The 19,650-nt window shown below is 44.3% G+C and overlaps 2 protein-coding genes across 2 annotated transcripts; both read left to right on the top strand.

Annotated features, from left to right (window-relative positions):
* The first annotated feature begins 462 nt into the window (after window positions 1-462).
* Window positions 463-1,582, top strand: LOC149450110 (uncharacterized). The gene is made up of 2 exons (XM_089692344.1): window positions 463-775; window positions 1,430-1,582. The coding sequence occupies exons 1-2, from the start codon at window positions 524-526 to the stop codon at window positions 1,580-1,582; spliced, it is 405 nt and encodes a 134-aa protein (XP_089548470.1). The 5' UTR covers window positions 463-523.
* A 15,984-nt stretch (window positions 1,583-17,566) lies between these two features.
* Window positions 17,567-18,241, top strand: LOC149450109 (uncharacterized). Its single transcript, XM_089692365.1, has 2 exons — window positions 17,567-17,872; window positions 17,963-18,241. The coding sequence occupies exons 1-2, from the start codon at window positions 17,645-17,647 to the stop codon at window positions 18,113-18,115; spliced, it is 381 nt and encodes a 126-aa protein (XP_089548491.1). The 5' UTR covers window positions 17,567-17,644; the 3' UTR covers window positions 18,116-18,241.
* Window positions 18,242-19,650: the final 1,409 nt, after the last annotated feature.

Here is a 19,650-nt window from a genome sequence, read left to right as displayed (position 1 = left end):
CACCAAGAAGATGATGGAGCTGCTGACAGGAGAGGTGAGCGGTGCCGGGAATTCTGGGACATTCTCCAGTAACAGACAAGGGATGTGTCTGGATGGTGACTGTATCATTGTGTGTGTCAGGTTCCTATAAGGTGTCAGGGTGTCACTGTCTATTTCTCCATGGAGGAGTGGGAGTATTTAGAAGGACACAAGGATCTCTACAAGGACGTCATGATGGACAATCAGCCGCCCCTCACATCACCGGGTAAGAGGAGACTTTATTGTAAAGGAGAGAGCAGTACGGAGGATCCACCTAGATCCCCCATCATCTGATAAACACATAGAAACAATGGATTCAGTCAGTGTGTGTGTTTCCTACAGATGGATCCAGTCATGGGAACCCACCAGAGAGATGTCCCCGTCCTCTGTATTCCCGGGATTCCACACAGGAAGGTCACACCATCCCTCACCATCATCAGGTAGATGAGGAACAATCACTGATAGTATCATTAGGATCTGTACATTATCTGCATTGTTACCGTTGATGTCATTTTTATTATATATTCAGAGTGGAAACCTGAGAGATCCTAAAGTTGAGGAAAAAGAAGAAATAGAAGAGGAGGAGGATGAGGATGGGGTGATGGAGGAGTCAGAGATTCCAGAAAAACACAAAGATCTGTACCAGGACACCATGGTGGAGTCATCCAGCTACAAAAATCTACCAGAGAGATGTCCCTGTCCTCTGTATTCCCGGGATTCCTCACAGGAGGGTCACACCATCCCTCACCATTACAAGGTTTGTGTCAGGTCCAGACTGGCCATAGGGCACACTGGGTATTTGCCTTGTGGACAGGGGCTTCCGGACAGGGCCAGAACTCTGGGAACTCTGCTGCATTTCCTTAGTACCCTGTGATGTCTGGGGAGGGAGTGAGGCAGACAGCTCTGGAGCCCCGGAGCCATGGGGGACTCAGCCAGGGGGCAATGTAACCTTGCTGCTCTGATGCCATTGTTAGTGGCCCCAGGAGGCTGGACTGTGGCTGCCCAGTGGCTGCAGGGCTCTGAGCTGAGAGAGCCTCTCTCTTACAGCCCAGAGCCATCAATGACATTCCACCCCTTTTCCCGCATGGACAGTTGAGAGAGAGAGCTGGTTCTGTTCCTCCTCCCTCTCCTCCTGTGTCATCCTCACCTACACCCCCCGGCAGTGTTGTGCCTCAGAGATGGAGATATGTGGGTGGAAAGTTTTCTTTTTCTACATTCTGCGGAGGATTACACTGGACTGCTCAGTCTAAAATGCCTGGGACAATTTTTTTGGCCCAGTCTGGGCCTGGCTGGTGGGATGGAGCATCTATAAGATGGACTTGTAGAGACAATGTGTGGATTTTGTGTGTGATGTCACAATAATAAAGCTCATATTTTACAGATGATATTTTCTCTCATTTCCTTGATTTAGAGTGGAGATCCAATCGATATAGAATTTGAGGTGAAAGCAGAAGAAGAAGAGGCGTATGTGAGGGATGATCAGCAGTCTATGGAGGAGGATGGAATAACGGGGACATTTATAGAGGAGGACACTCCTACAGAGATCAGCACAGGTGGGTCATGAACACTAAATCCATTCCTCCACCCATACTGCTCACTGATTGGTCCAGAGTAGGGCGGGGACTGGGTGATATCAGCCTGTAATCCCCTGGTCACTTTCCTGAGCTGTGTTCCCCGTCCTGTATTCCTGGATTTCTCTCGGATAATCTTCCTTCTCTGTGCTGCAGACACAATTTATGTATCTAGACTGGATTTATGGGGATTCTGGGGTTCAGCTGGCAGCAAAATGATGATTCATGAGCATTTCTAGACCTAGACACCTGGGGTATGTGCTTTGGATTCTCTTCCCCATGTCCGGGTCTAGTAAGATCCCTGACAGAACAATTCTCCCAGGGAGGGAGGGTAGAGATAATGGGCTGAGAACTCTGTTGCTTATCCAAAAAGCTAGGAAGGGGAAAACCCCGGTAGTAGTGCTTTCCATCGATGCTGAAAAGGCATTCGATAGAGTAGATTGGGGCTTTATGATGGATACCCTGGAAACTCTAGGAATGGGAGTAAGAATGAGAGAGTGGATAGGAAAGTTGTATAGAGAGCCCTCAGCGGTTGTCATGGTTAATGGAGAGAGGTCGGAACCTATTGGGATGTCAAATGGAACTAGACAGGGATGTCCACTGTCCCCATTGTTGTATGTATTGGCATTGGAACCTTTATTGGCAACTATTAGGAAGAATATAAATATAAAAGGTGTGCAGATAGGGGAAGTCGAACATAAAGTAGCTGCCTTTGCGGATGACCTGTTGTTTTATGTGGCAAATCCTAGGATAACACTCCCAAATCTAATGAAGAGCTTAAAGGATTATGGGGAGCTATCAAACTTGAAAATCAATCCAACAAAAACTGAGATCTTAAATGTAAACCTTCCAAATAGTGAAAAAGAAAAAATACAAAAATAATTCCCTTTTATATGGAAAAATAGAGAGATAAAGTATTTGGTAGTTAAACTTTCTGCTTCATATACGAACCTGTATAAATTAAACTATATCCCACTCTTAAATGAGATCAAGGAGGAACTAAGGCGATTGGGAGGAGGTAATCCGTCTTGGATAGGCCGTATAAACCTGATAAAAATGATAATTGTACCAAAAATCCTCTATAAATTCCAGATGATTCCAGTCAAAATCCCGGAGGTCTTTTTTAAAGTAATAAAAAGGATGTTAACAAAATACATATGGAAAAATAAAAAACCTAGAATATCATATGACTTGTTAAGTAGAAAAAAGGAGAAGGGAGGTTTGGGAGTGCCAGATATTAAGAGGTATTATAGAGCAGCAGTCCTAGCGAGAATGTATGATTGGATACATAACTCAGAGGGGAAAAGGTGGGTTCAGATTGAGAATGAACTAAGTGGAGGTACCTTGAGTAGAATTATATGGGCACCAGCACAATATAGAGGGTTAAAAGATACCACGAGTGTTTTTACATTAAATGTTTTAAAGGTTTGGGATAAATTGCACAAACTTATGAAATGGGATTTTAATTCACAATTAATATCACTGAAGAACACAGATTATTTCCCTCCAGGTAAGGAGGAGAGCACAGGAAAATGGTTTAAAAAAGAAGATATCCAATTGAGAGATATTATGGAAGGACAGGAATTGAGAACACTTAAGGATTTGAAAAAAGATAAAAGAGAACTCTTCATTAAAATAGATGAGTGGAAATATCACCAATTAAAACACTTTGTCAGAAACCTTCCAAACCGATGAGATTGAGAAAGGATTGGAATCTGTTTGAGAGGTTGTTAGAAACACGAGGTGACGGGAGGCGGGGTACGGCAAAGATTTATAAGATCCTCACTGAGTTAGACACTCACACAAAGCCAATGTATATAGTAAAATGGGAAAGAGATTTGGGAATAGAGATAGATGATGATAAACAAAGGAAAATATATAGACTAATACACGAGAATATAAGTATGAGGGAGGTGGAGGTAAATTATAAGTGTTTAACGAGATGGCACATTACACCGAAGGTTGAGTATAAGATATGTGGGGAAAATACAGTAGAGTGCTGGAGGGGATGTGGAAAGATAGGCACGTCATATCATATATGGTGGGAGTGCCCGAAGATCCAAGGTTTCTGGGAGATAATTGTCCAACTAATTGAGAATATCTCTGGGATAAAGATAGGACTGGACCCAGAAGTGTCTACTACATAGTACAGAGCTATCAGTAAATAAATACAAGGACTCGGGTATATGGTGCTATCTGAATGCGGCGAAGGGTCTGATACCTAAGTTCTGGCATAGATCAGAGGTGCCCAAGATAGAGGATTGGGTGGAGAGAACGAATCAGATATGTAGGATGGAGAAATTGTATTATATGCAGGAAGACAAGATGGGGTTATTCTCTAAGAGGTGGAGAAAATGGGAAGAATTTATGGTGAAATATATGAAGTAGTAGTGTGAGAGAGGTGGAAGGATTTATATATTCTCTATCCTCGTTGGGAAAAGAGGTAATAGAACAATGCAGAGTGGGTGGGTTTACATGGGGGGAGGGGGGTTTTATTTAGGGAGGAGGGGAAATTAGATAGAGGGGGGAGGTAAATGGGAATAAAGATAGTAAGAAATGTTATTAATGATATGGAAATGGTTTTTGTATGAGAATAATTATGAAATATGTATTATATATGGAAATTAAATAAATATTTAAATTAAAAAAAAAAGAACATTTCTCCCAGGGTTCCTTGCTCTGTGGTCTGCTGGCTGTGCCGGGTGGAGGGATATGTCTGTAGTGTCTCAGACCCAAGTCACTGAGTGCAGTCTCAGGAGATGGGAGGCAGCGGTGTGGGATCTCTGCAACTTGTCTCCAGGAAACATTTCATCTTCCACTGATTACTGAATACAATATTATGAGTCCTGACCCTTTATTATATGATTTTATTGTACATTATGTAGTCCTCACTCTTACATTATCTCACTTGTAAATGGCGCCATTTTGAAATTTGGAAAGTATCTGACCACACCAATGCTTGCCAGGGCAGAGGAAACATCCAGGGTCTAATAGACCCCAGATCTCTCCATAAAGAGTACCTGTCACTGTCTATTGCTGTCACAAAGGATGTTTACATTCCTAGTGTCAGCAATAAAGTGATTCAAAATTAAAGAAATAGGTTAAAAATTAGGAAACAAAATGTAAAGTGCCCGTCCCACCGTTCTTGTGTGTAAAGGCAAACCCAGCCATCAGTCCTGCATTGGTACGTATACAGAGATTGTCCCACACTTGAGGTATTGCCGCAATCATCAGAGGGAGAGAAATAATTCCAGCACCAGACCTCCTCTGTAACTCCAAACTGGTAACCTGGAAAGGCTTTTAAAGCGGCGTCTTTGATATGTTTTATGCTTCTAAGTAATTTCACAGCAAAAAATACTGATTTTTACTTCAAAAAAGGCCTGGCCTTCAAATGGACAATCATGACCCTTACACTTTATACTCTGTGTTATACATTACATACTCCTGACCCCTGCACTATATACTCTGTGTTGTACATTACATACTCCTGACCCCTGCACTATATACTCTATGTTGTACATTACATACTCCTGACCCCTGCACTATATACTCTATGTTGTACATTACATACTCCTGACCCCTGCACTATATACTCTATGTTGTACATTACATACTCCTGACCCCTGCACTATATACTCTATGTTGTACATTACATACTCCTGACCCCTGCACTATATACTCTATGTTGTACATTACATCCTCCTGACTCCTGCACTATATACTCTATGTTATACATTACATCCTCCTGCCCTCTGCACTATATACTCTATGTTGTACATTACATCCTCCTGACCCCTGCACTATATACTCTATGTTGTACATTACATCCTCCTGACCCCTGCACTATATACTCTATGTTGTACATTACATACTCCTGACCCCTGCACTATATACTCTATGTTGTACATTACATACTCCTGACCCCTGCACTATATACTCTATGTTGTACATTACATACTCCTGACCCCTGCACTATATACTCTATGTTGTACATTACATCCTCCTGACCCCTGCACTATATACTCCATGTTGTACATTCCATAGTCCTGACTTCTGCTCTCCCCCCACTGCTATATATACACATAATATGGATTCTCTTTTGTTCCCCCATTTCCTCCCAGCTGGACATTTTATATCGGATGATGTGATTGGAGCACAGACTTTTACATGGTGATAATAATGTGATAACATCCTCCAACTTTGGACCCTTAAACAGAAAGTGATAATGAGGGAGGAGTCAATACCCCAATGATGGTGGTCTTCAGGATCAGTCCAGTCTTCATCTTGGTTGTTCTCCCCCCATCCTCACTCTCTGACCTCTGGTGGGGCTCAGCCCCGCTGTTCTTCATGACTAAATCATGGACTAAATAAGGAAGTGAGTGATAGAGGGGGTGGGGACCCTCGTCCTATAATCCCCTTATCACTGTCCCTCCTATAAAAGACAGTTCTGGTTGTTTCCTCACTCTCTGTCTAAGGTCCATGAATAAAGAAATGACCTGGTAGGAGATCAGAGGAGCCATTTCCTAGTTCCCTTGAGGATGGAATTGTAAGCTCCTCAGAGACCAAGCTGCCTGATGTGGGTGGAGTCCTGGTTTGGGGGAACCAATCAGCTCCTGTCTAGTAATCCTCTTTGTCTTTGTATTTTAGTCCATGGCCGGGAGATGAGGAAAACCTCCGAGGATTGTCTCACTTTGTCTCCAGACTGGAAAGTAGAAGATGAGGACATCACACAGTATAGTCCAGGAGAAAACCCGCCTCCCTCCAATGTCCATCCGGCACCACCCAGTGTAGATGGACCATCAGATTCCTTGTATCTTGAGGAACCTCAGACTGTGCGGGACCGGGCCGGCCTTCCAACAAGGAAGAGGTTCTCCTGTACTGAGTGTGGGAAATGTTTCCGTTATAAATCCAATCTTAATAGGCATAAAAGATGTCACACAGGTGAGAAGCCATATTCCTGTGCTGAGTGCGGGAAATGTTTTGTATTAAAATCACATCTTGTCACACATCAAAGGCTGCACACAGGAGAAAAAATATATTCCTGTCATGAGTGCGGGAAATGTTTTTCACAGAAACCCAATCTTTACACACATCAGAGATCTCACACGGGGGAAAAGCCATATTCCTGTCCTGAGTGTGGGAAATGTTTTTCACAAAAATCCAGTCTTTACAGACATCAGAGATCTCACACGGGGGAGAAGCCGTATTCCTGTCCTCAGTGCTGGAAATGCTTTTCATGCAAGTCCATTCTTTCCAGACATCAGAGATCTCACACGGGTGAAAAGCCATTTTCCTGTCCTGAGTGCGGGAAATGTTTTACACAGAAGTCTAATCTTTATGTACATCAGAGATCTCACACAGGGGAGAAGCCGTATTCCTGTCCTGAGTGTGGGAAATGTTTTTCAGACAAGTCTAGTCTTTACAAACATCAGAGATCTCACATGGGGGATAAGCCGTATTCCTGTCCTGAGTGCGGGAAATGTTTTTTAGTGAAGTCTCATCTTTACAGCCATCAGAAATTTCACACGGGGGAGAAGCCATATTCCTGTCCTGAGTGCGGGAAATGTTTTTCAGAGAAGTCCAGTCTTTCCAAACATCAGAGATCTCACATGGGGGAGAAGCCACTTTCCTGTTCTCAGTGTGGGAAATGTTTTTCACAGAAGTCTGATCTGTACACACATCAGAGATCTCACATGGGGGAAAAGCTGTATTCCTGTCCTGTGTGCAGTAAATGTTTCATATATAAATCAGCACTTGTTACACATCAGAGATCTCACATGGGGGAGAAGCCGTATTCCTATCCTGAGTTTGGGAAATGTTTTTCAAGGAGCTTCAATCTTTCCAGGCATAAGAAATCTCACATGGAGGAGAAGCCACTTTCCTGTCCTGAGTGAGGGAAATGTTCCTCACTGAAGTCCTGTCTTCCTGTACATCAGGGGTCCCACACAACCCTGGAGGTGTATTAGTGCCGTGAGTGCGGGAAATGTCTTCTAGATGAATGTTGCTGGACATCCCAGCTCTCATGTGGGGAAGAAGCACACCCTGATATACACCTCAGATATACTCCATGGCTGATCTTCATCATGGAAGGAACAGTTCATAAGGAGATCAGAGGTCCCCAAAGACATGGATGAAGTGTGGGACCGGGTTGGCAATTGCTGGCAGGAAAAGAGTAACAATGGAGTCCTGCCCTGTGATTGGCTGAGTCTATAAATTGTTGAATGAATGGACCGGCATTCACCCAGACGTGACCAGTTTGGTCCATACTTAAAGGAGAAGTTCCCCTTTTTGGGCAGAATTTCCCTCCCATAATACACAGAAGCGTTCTCTGATGCCGTCTCTGGTCCGGCCGTCCCGATGGGCTTTCCTCTCCCCTCATCCACAGGACCATCACTTGTCTGTCAGTTTATTGGAACGTTGGAACGGATTTTCAGATTGCATCATTTCCTGTCCATGATATCTCAGCATTCACTTCCTGTAGGCCACTTCCCAGAAGCCTTCACTTCCTTGTTGCATCACAGAAGGGGGTGTGACAGGGCGTGTTCACCGCTCGGGACCACACCTCCCTCATAATACCTTCCTATACAATCTGATTGGACAATCTCCTCTAGATCTCCCCCCAGCTATGTAGTACAAGGGCAGACAAAGTCCAGGGTATGAAATGTGTGACCATTTATATTGGGAACTTGTGAGGTCTGGGGGCTGCAAATGCATTAAGATGTACCGAGGGTTCCGGGGAGAGCGCAGATTAGGAACGTTTGTAACCGTTTTAGGATCACCCAAAAGAGGACAGAGAGGCAAGTGAGGGGATATGAAGTTGCTGGAATATTTATCAGAGTTCCTGGTGCAGAGTGTGTGACCCATCAAGAGGCTGATAGACGTAGGTCTGGATTTAGGAGGACTCCATGGGAGTGAATGGTGAGAAGTTTGAGAACAGAGCAATGCTTCTAAGTCAGCCCATAAGGAGCCATGTATTGTGGTGTAAAGGGGGGTTAGTGGGGTAATCTGGGCACCAAGAAATATTTAGTAATATTTGGAACACCCAAACCTCCTTGTTCCTTATGTATATACATAGCATGTCTTGGGATTCGTGGCCCTTTGTCTGCTCAGTTGAATCACAAGACCTGATTTTAAAAAGATTTCAGAGTATAGGAGGAGATGGGGATCGGTGGGGGTGGGGATGGGGAAGAGTACAGGACAAGTAAAGGAGTTTTGGTAAAATTGCCACTTTTCCATCACTGATCCTCCCTATCCAGGAGAGGTGAAGATGAGTCCAGGACAGAAGTAGGACTCTCAAGTATTTGAAAGTGGGGATGTAGTTGGCCTCATGGAGTGTGTTGTACGAGCGAGGGAGATGAATGCCCAAATAATCCAGGTAGGAGGTGGGCCAAGGAAACTATCATTCTGTTTTACAGAGGAAAGGGAAATGTATGGAGTACAGAGAACAGGACTGGCAGGGAGGTGTTGGGTTGGACCAAAGTAAGCAAAAGATCATCGGCAAACAATCTGACTTTACCCAGTTCAGGACCGACCACCACACTTATACTGCGGCAGGGCAGCCCCTCTGTTCCAGATCACATACAGTACATGTACACGTGTGAGCCCACCGCCCTGACTATGCTGTCATTCAGTACACCACAAGCCGATTATCAGGTCCAGGCCAATGATTTCTGGCCTGGACCTGCTGATCACCTGGACCTGCTGATCACCTGTACAGAATCAGAGATCATTCTGTGTCCATATTTATAAACACAGGAACTGGAAAGGTACACTAGTGAAGAGGAGCACAAATAATACAAAGTATTCCCACAAGCGGCTAAAAAAGGTGATCAATAATCAATAAACCAACTTATCAGTGAATTCAACTAAAACAACGCTGCCCACAGCTAAACACACTCATATAAATGTGCAAAAATGTCAATAAATAGAAATACAGCGCCGCACTTTCCTTAACCACTTTAAGTTCCCCCTATAATAGAAATACTGCCACAGGGCGGACTCCCTGCACAAAATCATGTGTATATGTATATATATGTATGTGATTCGCGCTCCCGCAGTTGCCAGGGGGGCACATGTGCACACGCCAACCTGCCGTTGCTGTTATTCAGTTCCTGACCGATCAATCATCATGTTCAGGTCAGTGATGTTCGGATCTGGTGATCGATCCCTGCCCTATCAGAGATCTTCCTGTAGATGTGTTTCCATTACACAGGTACAGGAAATGATGACATCTTCTCTCTCTGAGCACATTCCGTCCCAGAGAGAGAAGAAAGCAGATGCATGTGAGTAAAAGCACTACACACACAGTAAAATCACATTTAGGACACATTTAACCCCCTGATCCCCCCCAGTAACCCCTTTGCTGCCCTGTCACCAGTGTCATTAGTACAGTGTACAGATTTTTTGCTGATCCCTGTATTAGTGTCATCAGCGACTTCAGATAGCATTAGTGTCAGTAATCGTCCCTCCCAGATAGCGTCAGATTGCCCGTCAGTACATCAGTCATCACATTTAACCCCTTGATTGCCAGGAACACGCTCATACACAATAAACCTCCATTGCTAGTATAGCATCTGAGCGGATCAATATCTTTGATCAGATCAGAAATATGCCAGCGTTCACATTAGTATAGTGTCCCCAAAAATGCAGTGTTAGCAGGATCAGCCCCGGCAACCTGCCAGCACCTGCGTTTAGCCCCTACGCTTAATTCCCCCTCCCCCAGCAAGTGCAGTGTCAGTAGGTCACTGTCACAGGATACATTGCACACATTTCACAGAATCAGGCCTGATCTCTGCTAGCACTTGCAAGTAAATTTTTTGAGCGGTTCAAGCAGTCCCTGACAGCCAGGCACTCTTTTTCCTATGAATTGCACTAGGTACCTATAAATTTAGTGTCCAGCGAAAGGTACTCCAGTGAAGAGGCCTACAGGATTCTGAGCATGTCAGATGAGAGTGAAGGGGAAGACACACTGACACAATCAGCCACAGAATATGAACCTGTAGACAACAGTGGCACCCTGACAGATTGCATAGATGATGGAGGAGAGGTCCCTGCTAAGGTCAGGCGTACCCAACCCCATTCCCAGGCTGCTGAGGTGTTACAATCGCATGATGACTCTCATATGCAGCAGAATGCCGCATGAATGGCGATCCCCAGCGGCCTAGTACATCCTGGTCTTTCACATACCAGCACTGCAGAATCACTTGGTGACATGGTGAGTCCCATAAGTGTAGTACAAGCTGGTGCGGTGGTGAGTATAAGTAGTGTCCTGCAGCCACCAAAACTTCACACACAGGCCCATAGAGCCCCTAGTATCCTCCCGGGTATGCTTGCCGATTGGCGGCCCACAAATTCTGCAGCACCTGTACTTCCCCCATTTACTGCCCAACCCAGAATTCAGGTGGACACAGCAAATTTAACTCCTCCCCTTGATTTTTTGGAGCTGTTTTTCACGGAAGATCTGTATGAATTGATTGCGGATCAAAGCATTTTATATGCACAACAGTTTATCACCACCAACCTGAATTCAAACCTTACCAGACTGTTTGCATGGAAACCTATTATAGTTTCTGAATTTAAGGTTTTTTTGGGCCTAACCCTCAACATGGGCATTACTAAGAAAAATGAATTGCGGTTGTATTGGTCCGCAGACCCGATTCATGATATGCCGTGTTCTCTGCTGCCATGGCCAGGCATAGATATGAGAGTATAATGTGTTTTATGCATTTCAATGACAATACAATCTGTCATCCTCGGGGTGACCCTGAATTTGACCGACTCCACAAAATTCAGCCCCTTGTACATCACCTTAACCAAAAATCTGCAGATGTCTATACTCCCCACCAAAAAATCTGCGTTGAGTCCCTCATTAATTTTTTAGGCCACCTTGCATTCAAACTATTTCTCCCCAATAAGCTGGCCAGATATGGGGTGAAACCTGTATATCAGACCTGTGATTTTGGGAGGGGGGTTGGTGCTATCCTGGTATTTCAGGGCATCTGAAACTGTGATAGGTAGTGAGGAAGTGAAATGAAGAAGTTATTCACCTTTCAAAGTGGTCATTGGATTTCACACCCCTGTATGTAGCTAGGCTCCCAAAAATCCTCTCACATGTGGTACCCCCATACTCACTAGATGTAGCAGAATGTATTTGGGGTGTAATTCCACATATACCCATGGCTTGTGTGAGCAATATGTCATTTAAGTGAAAATTTTGTGTACAAAAAAAAAAACTTGTGGCAAAAAAATAAATCTTCCATGGACTCAACATGCCTCTCAGCAGATAGCTTAGGGTGTCTTCTTTCCAAAAAGGGCTCATTTGGGGGTGTTTGTACTATCCAGGTATTTTAGCACCTCAAGAAATGTGATGGGCAATCAGAAAGTAAAAGCTGTTTAAATTCCATAGTTTGTAGATGATATAACTTTCACACAAAGCAATTATAATGCAGTTATTGGGATTTTTTTTATACCAAAGACATATAGCAAAAAACATGTTGGCCTAAATTTATGACAAAATTTGAGTTTATTGGATATTTTTTATAACAGAAATGAGAAAATATTGTTTTTTTTTTCAAAAGATAGAGAATTAAAGTTCCGATTTCCAGAATCCCATCATTTGGAGTTTGGTTGTATGAGTTTGTTTTTGGAGTAGGTGGTAGAAGGTAGAGAGATGGGAGCTGGAAGGTGTAGAGCTGTTGAAGAGTGTTATGAGGCCCATGGGCTGAGTGTTCTCACACCAGTGCAGGTGAGGTAGCATATGTCTAATTCTGAGGAATTTGTAGAAGTCTTTCTGGTCCAGAAAATAAGTGAGGCTGGGATCCTGAAACGTTCTTATGTAAGTGTTGTTCAGCAGATCTTTGACAGAGCCAATGCCCTTTGTGTACAAGTTTACAGGCGGATATCTTCAGATAGGAGTTCCAAGGTGAGAAGAGAAGACATTGCAGAACTTTTTGCGGTATGTCCAAAGAGGATTACGCCAAAGAGTTCCACATTCATATGATTGGTGTTTTGGTGTCCAGGAATTCTGGTCAGTTTCTATCATTGCACCATGGAGAGTATTCTTCCCATCCACACTGCAGTGTAGTATGATGGCTGTAGGATGGAGGATGGGAAGTGTCGGTCTCGGGAGGAGAAATAAAGCACAGCGGATCATAGGTACAGATCTATTGAATTTGGACACAGCTATGCCAGCAGACTAAAAAAGAGAGCAAATGGCAGAGTGATCCATCCCGGTTACAGTGTGTTTGTATCTATGATAAATGACAGGCTAAACCCACCTGGAGACTTTCTCCACACCTGGAGTGTGCTGAGTTCTTGGAGAACGTCTACACAGTGTTTCCAGATTGGCTTTATCACCCCAACGAGCTCCAGTTCATGGATGTCATCATTATGTTTGGAGGATCTCACCAGTCAGGAGCCTTTCCTGTCATCCTACATGTTCCCTTCTGAGGATTGTTCTATCCTTCCAAACAAATGTATGAAATCATGGATGAGTCCTCCTTCTATGTGATCTAGAAGATCTTCAATCACAATGTCTTTATGGATGAAGTGGATGGCCCAGTTTATATATTATTTATTGCTTTACAGCTTTATTCCCTCCAGGATTCATTCTTTATTTATAGAACCATTCAAGGAAGTGTTCTTACTGTGAGAGATCTCCACCACCATTCCTCTGTGACCATTACATCCTTGTCATTTATGTCTAACATCTTCATTATCAGTGGATTGATATTTATTTTTATGCATTAAAGAATATTTTTACATTTTCTTCACCAAAAAGATTTGATTTCAGAGGGAATCTGTTTTAATTTGTTTTCTATATGTAATAAAACATCTTTGTTAAAGTGTTGGTTCCATAAGAGCTAGAATGATTTGTTCTTCCTTATCTTGTGTTATATTTGAATTTCCCTGGTAGCCGTGTAAGGCAGATATTTTACAGGAATGATTATTCAGGCTCCATTCACACCAATGCGTTTTTTAGTGCTTTTTGTTTTCAGAAACGCACAACAGTCCGCTTAACATGGTTTCCTATGGGCCATGTTCACATCTAGGCTTTTTTGAGCTGCTGTGTTTTTGGAAAGGGTCCAGGACTTTTTTTAAAAGCAAAAATCAGCATTTTTGCTACAATAGAGTTCAATGGAGAATCTCTTGAATTGCATGGTTGTACATTTTTGCATTTTTATTCTGCCCAGCAAAAAAAAAAATTCCACTTTGAAAACTGAAAAAAACATGAAATGCGCCACAAAGGTATCACAAACATATCAAAGTGCAAGTGTACAATCCAAACACACTTGTTCCTGCATTAAAAATGGCGGTGTGTATAAGTGGGTGCTGCAGCGACCGTCGGCTGGAACTGAACAGAATCAGTGAGGGAGAATGTCACCAGCACACCGAGGATCACCAATATGGGGCCAAAATTTTTACTGAACGATCACATAGTTACAGCAAGGCAATGCTTTGGAGACTCGCATGACTCCTCCGTCACATGCCTGATGAAGGCTTCCTGCGAGACTCCGATACATTGCCTTGCAGTAACTATGTGATCGTTCATTAAAACTTTTGGCTCCATATTGGTGATCCTCGGTGTGCTGGTGACATTCTCCCTTACAAACATATCAAAAACACATAAAAAACTCAAAATGAACTGTGAAAAGCACTGCAAAAAGAACAAAAAGCAAACTACAAAGCTGTGAACAGAGCCTTACAGATGTTTCTCGGGGCTGCAGTTCCTCTGAATTCCAGAAGGTGGTGATCTCACTTCTTCCCAGACAGGACTTCTCTATGGAAGACAGACAGGAAGTGATGTCAGGCAGGAAGTTCCAGGTGGTTTTGAAGTATAAAAAAGACGTTACCAGAAGTAGCAGCAGAGGAGGTAATAAGACGTTATTTCCTATTTACACTCAGTAACCCCCCATCATGTCCATCCTCTTCCTCCATAGTCACGTCCATCCTCTTCCTCCATACTCACGTCCGTCCTCTTCCTCCATAGTCACGTCCGTCCTCTTCCTCCATAGTCACGTCCGTCCTCTTTCTCCAAAGTCACGTCAGTCCTCTTCCTCCATACTCACGTCCGTCCTCTTCCTCCATACTCACATCCGTCCTCTTCCTCCATAGTCATGTCCGTCCTTTTCCTCCATAGTCATGTCCGTCTTCTTCCTCCATCATCATGTCCGTCCTCTTCCTCCATAGTCACGTCAGTCCTCTTCCTCTATAGTCACATCCGTCCTCTTCCTCCATAGTCAGGTCCGTCCTCTTCCTCCATAGTCAGGTCCGTCCTCTTCCTCCATAGTCACGTCCGTCCTCTTCCTCCATAGTCACGTCCGTCCTCTTCCTCCATAGTCACGTCCGTCCTCTTCCTCCATAGTCACGTCCGTCCTCTTCCTCCATAGTCACTGTGACGTCTTTTATCTCCAGCAGATGATGATACACACATATATAGTGTGGGAACCCAGATGAACCCCTTCAGGGGCAGAACATTCCCCCACTTCCGGGGTCGGAACATTCTCCTCATTGTGGAGATAAATTCTAGTAATATGGTCCTCTAAACAAACAGCACTGACAATAAATAGACAAGACAAGGACCATCCTGACCATACATGGCCTACAAAGGGCAATGATGACACTACACAGGCAGCCAATGGGCAATCATTACACTATGCAGCCAACACAATGATGGAGTGCCGGGGTCAGGAGTATGGAGCATAGAGCCCCTTACATTGCTGCTCAGGAGGAAGGAAACATTCCCCAGCCGGCCATGAAGAATATGTTCCATCATTGGTGTCAGAGAGAGGGAAATACTGAGGGAAGTAGAGGACTGAGGGGTCTCTGAGGAAGTAGTGGGACTAAAGAACTCTGGATCCTCTGAGGGTTTCCTGCATCTGAAGGACTCTGGGAGCTCTGAGGTGGAGGAGTAGCTGAAGAACTTTGGGATCCTGTTAGGAAGTAATAGGGCTGAACAACTCTGAGAGGTTAGTGGGGCTGAAGGACTGTGGGGGCCTCTGAGGGGGTATTCAGGCTGCAAGGCTCTGAGGTAAGAGGGGGCTTTAGGGCTCATAGGAACTCTTGGTCTCTGATGGTCCTCCCACCCCTCCTTCACTTACTTTTCTGACCTCCTTAAAGATCTCCTGCCAGCACGTGTAGGGAGTCTTCACCTCTCCATCTCACTGGTCAAGACACAGAATAGAACAAAGAAGGACACTTGGTCCTTGGGGAGGTCTGTATGCATAGCATTGCTTAATGGGCGGACAGTCCAATACCTTCCCATACCAAATAATCTAGCAGTTCCCGGTGTTGGAAGTCAGAGCCAGAAAAATCCACCTCCCACTCTGTACAATGTCCTGGAAATGTCAGAATACTTGGCAACTAAGAGATCAAACCCTTCCCCCTGCTGTCCTCCTCCTACCCACACATAGAAGAGATGAAAACAGACTCCTCCCCCACAGCTCTCTACTCCACCAGCACCATCCTCCTGCTACCCAATCCAATCTCTTCTCTTACTGCAGAGAGTGACAGTGACATCACTCCTGTCAGTCAGCAGGCTGCTGGAGATTGGAGCCTTGCAGCCGGAGTTCTGCCAATTATCCTGATTATCCAGCAATTCCAGCCAGCAAGTTCCCCTTCCTGGACATCATGATGAGCCGACATTGACCTCACAGCACTGTCTCAGAGGAAACAAGTCATAGGAAGGATCAGATTTATCATTCCTTGTCTGCAGATCTAATACTCATCAAAACCAGTTCAGAGACCAAACAAACCCAACAGAGAAAAGGGGATTTCTGATGCAGCAGGTCAAGAGGGTCCCGGGACCTTGAAAATTTTGTAAACCCTAAACAGTCCAGACTGAATATCTTCCCATGGGAGCAGTAATTCTTCAATGTCCAGCAACCCTCCTATTCCCCCCTCACATCCACATCCTATTATTGTGTGACCAATACCATCCAAATCATTCTTACTTTCATTTCCCAAAGTTATCCGTCTACAAGGAGACCTGTATAGATCACATGATGGCACCAATGAGGATGGAGGAGGACTGGAGTCACATGACTGAGAAGATACTAAACCTCACCCTGGAGATCATCTACCTGCTGACTGGAGAGGTAAGGAGGATTCTGGGAAGTCACATGACATCACTCTCATCTCTATTAATAAAACACAGACCTGACCGGAGAGGTGAGGAGGATTCTGGGAGGTCACATGACATCACTCTCATCTCTATTAATAAAAAACAGACCTGACCGGAGAGGTGAGGAGGATTCTGGGAGGTCACATGAAATCACTCATCTCTGTTAATAAAACACAGACCTGACCGGAGAGGCAAGGAGGATTCTGGGAGGTCACATGACATCACTCTTATCTCTATTAATAAACACAGACCTGACTGGAGAGGTGAGGAGGATTCTGGGAGTCTAACATGATATTCCTATTGGTTCCTCAATACAGAGATTTCCTCTTCTGAAGTCAGGTGATCATATGACCATCACAGTGCCTCCATGTGACTCCCTAAACCCTGAGAGACACAACATGCAGAAGATTCTAGAAGTCACCAAGAAGATGATGGAGCTGCTGACAGGAGAGGTGAGCGGTGCCGGGAATTCTGGGACATTCTCCAGTAACAGACAAGGGATGTGTCTGGATGGTGACTGTATCATTGTGTGTGTCAGGTTCCTATAAGGTGTCAGGGTGTCACTGTCTATTTCTCCATGGAGGAGTGGGAGTATTTAGAAGGACACAAGGATCTCTACAAGGACGTCATGATGGACAATCAGCCGCCCCTCACATCACCGGGTAAGAGGAGACTTTATTGTAAAGGAGAGAGCAGTACGGAGGATCCACCTAGATCCCCCATCATCTGATAAACACATAGAAACAATGGATTCAGTCAGTGTGTGTGTTTCCTACAGATGGATCCAGTCATGGGAACCCACCAGAGAGATGTCCCCGTCCTCTGTATTCCCGGGATTCCACACAGGAAGGTCACACCATCCCTCACCATCATCAGGTAGATGATGACAATTATTGGTAGTTGTGATTTATACACAGCATGTTTGTTACAATGAATGTTTTATTATATCTTTCAGAGTGGAATCCTCGGGGATGATAATATTGATGATAAAGAAGAGTATAAAGAGGAGGATGAGGAGTATGGAGTGATGGAGGAGTTTTCAGAAGGACACAAGGATATGATGGAGCCACCTAATACCAGGAACCCCCCAGAGAGATGTCCCCGTCCTCTGTATTCCCGGGATTCCACACAGGAAGGTCACACCATCCCTCACCATTACAAGGTTGGTGGGACTGAGCATCTAGAACATGGACTTGTAGGGGGGATGTGTGAATTTTTTTATGTGATATTATCTCTCATTTCCTTGATTTAGAGTGGAGATCCAATCGATATAGAATTTGAGGTGAAAGCAGAAGAAGAAGAGGCGTATGTGAGGGATGATCAGCAGTCTATGGAGGAGGATGGAATAACGGGGACATTTATAGAGGAGGACACTCCTACAGAGATCAGCACAGGTGGGTCATGAACACTAAATCCATTCCTCCACCCATACTGCTCACTGATTGGTCCAGAGTAGGGCGGGGACTGGGTGATATCAGCCTGTAATCCCCTGGTCACTTTCCTGAGCTGTGTTCCCCGTCCTGTATTCCTGGATTTCTCTCGGATAATCTTCCTTCTCTGTACTGCAGACACAATTTATGTCTCTAGACTGGATTTATGGAGGTTCTGGGGTTCAGCTGGCAGAAAAATGTTGGTGTTCACTATAGATGTTGCTCAACTTGGCATTTGGCGTATGAGACTTGGACATTTTTCCCCATGCCCGGGTCCAGCAAGATCTCTGACAGAACATTTCTCCCAGGGTTCCTTGCTCTGTTATCTGCTGGCTGTGCCGGGTGGAGGGATATGTCTGTAGTGTCTCAGACCCAAGTCACTGAGTGCAGTCTCAGGAGATGGGAGGCAGCGGTGTGGGATCTCTGCAACTTGTCTACAGTAAACATTTAATATTCCACTGATTACTGAATACCAATATTATGAGTCCTGACCCTTACACTGTATAATTTATATTGTACATTACATACTCCTGACCCCTGCACTATATACTCTATGGTGTACATTACATACTCCTGACCCCTGCACTATATACTCTATGTTGTACATTACATACTCCTGACCCCTGCACTATATACTCTATGTTGTACATTACATACTCCTGACCCCTGCACTATATACTGTATGTTGTACATTACATACTCCTGACCCCTGCACTATATACTCTATGTTGTACATTACATACTCCTGACCCCTGCACTATATACTCTATGTTGTACATTACATACTCCTGACCCCTGCACTATATACTCTATGTTGTACATTACATACTCCTGACCCCTGCACTATATACTCTGTGTTGTACATTACATACTCCTGACCCCTGCACTATATACTCTGTGTTGTACATTACATACTCCTGACCCCTGCACTATATACTCTCTGTTGTACATTACATACTCCTGACCCCTGCACTATATACTCTATGTTGTACATTCCATAGTCCTGACTTCTGCTCTCCCCCTCCCCCCCACTGCTATATATACACATAATATGGATTCTCTTTTGTTACACCCATTTCCTCCCAGCTGGACATTTTATATCGGATGATGTGATTGGAGCACAGACTTTTACATGGTGATAATAATGTGATAACATCCTCCAACTTTGGACCCTTAAACAGAAAGTGATAATGAGGGAGGAGTCAATACCCCAATGATGGTGGTCTTCAGGATCAGTCCAGTCTTCATCTTGGTTGCTCTCCCCCCATCCTCACTCTCTGACCTCTGGTGGGGCTCAGCCCCGCTGTTCTTCATGACTAAATCATGGAGTAAATAAGGAAGTGCAGTACTTCTTGTGTTGGGAAGATGGCGATGAGTGATAGAGGGGGTGGGGACCCTCGTCCTATAATCCCCTCATCACTGTCCCTCCTATAAAAGACAGTTCTGGTTGTTTCCTCACTCTCTGACTAAGGTCCATGAATAAAGAAATGACCTGGTAGGAGATCAGAGG

This window comes from Staurois parvus, unplaced genomic scaffold (genome assembly GCF_062004578.1).
Source record: "Staurois parvus isolate SC_StPar_1 unplaced genomic scaffold, SC_StPar_1.0 ptg000582l, whole genome shotgun sequence".
NCBI lineage: Eukaryota > Metazoa > Chordata > Amphibia > Anura > Ranidae > Staurois > Staurois parvus.
The sequence above is the reverse complement of the archived record's forward strand: the minus strand, read 5'-3'. Positions and strand labels throughout refer to the sequence as shown.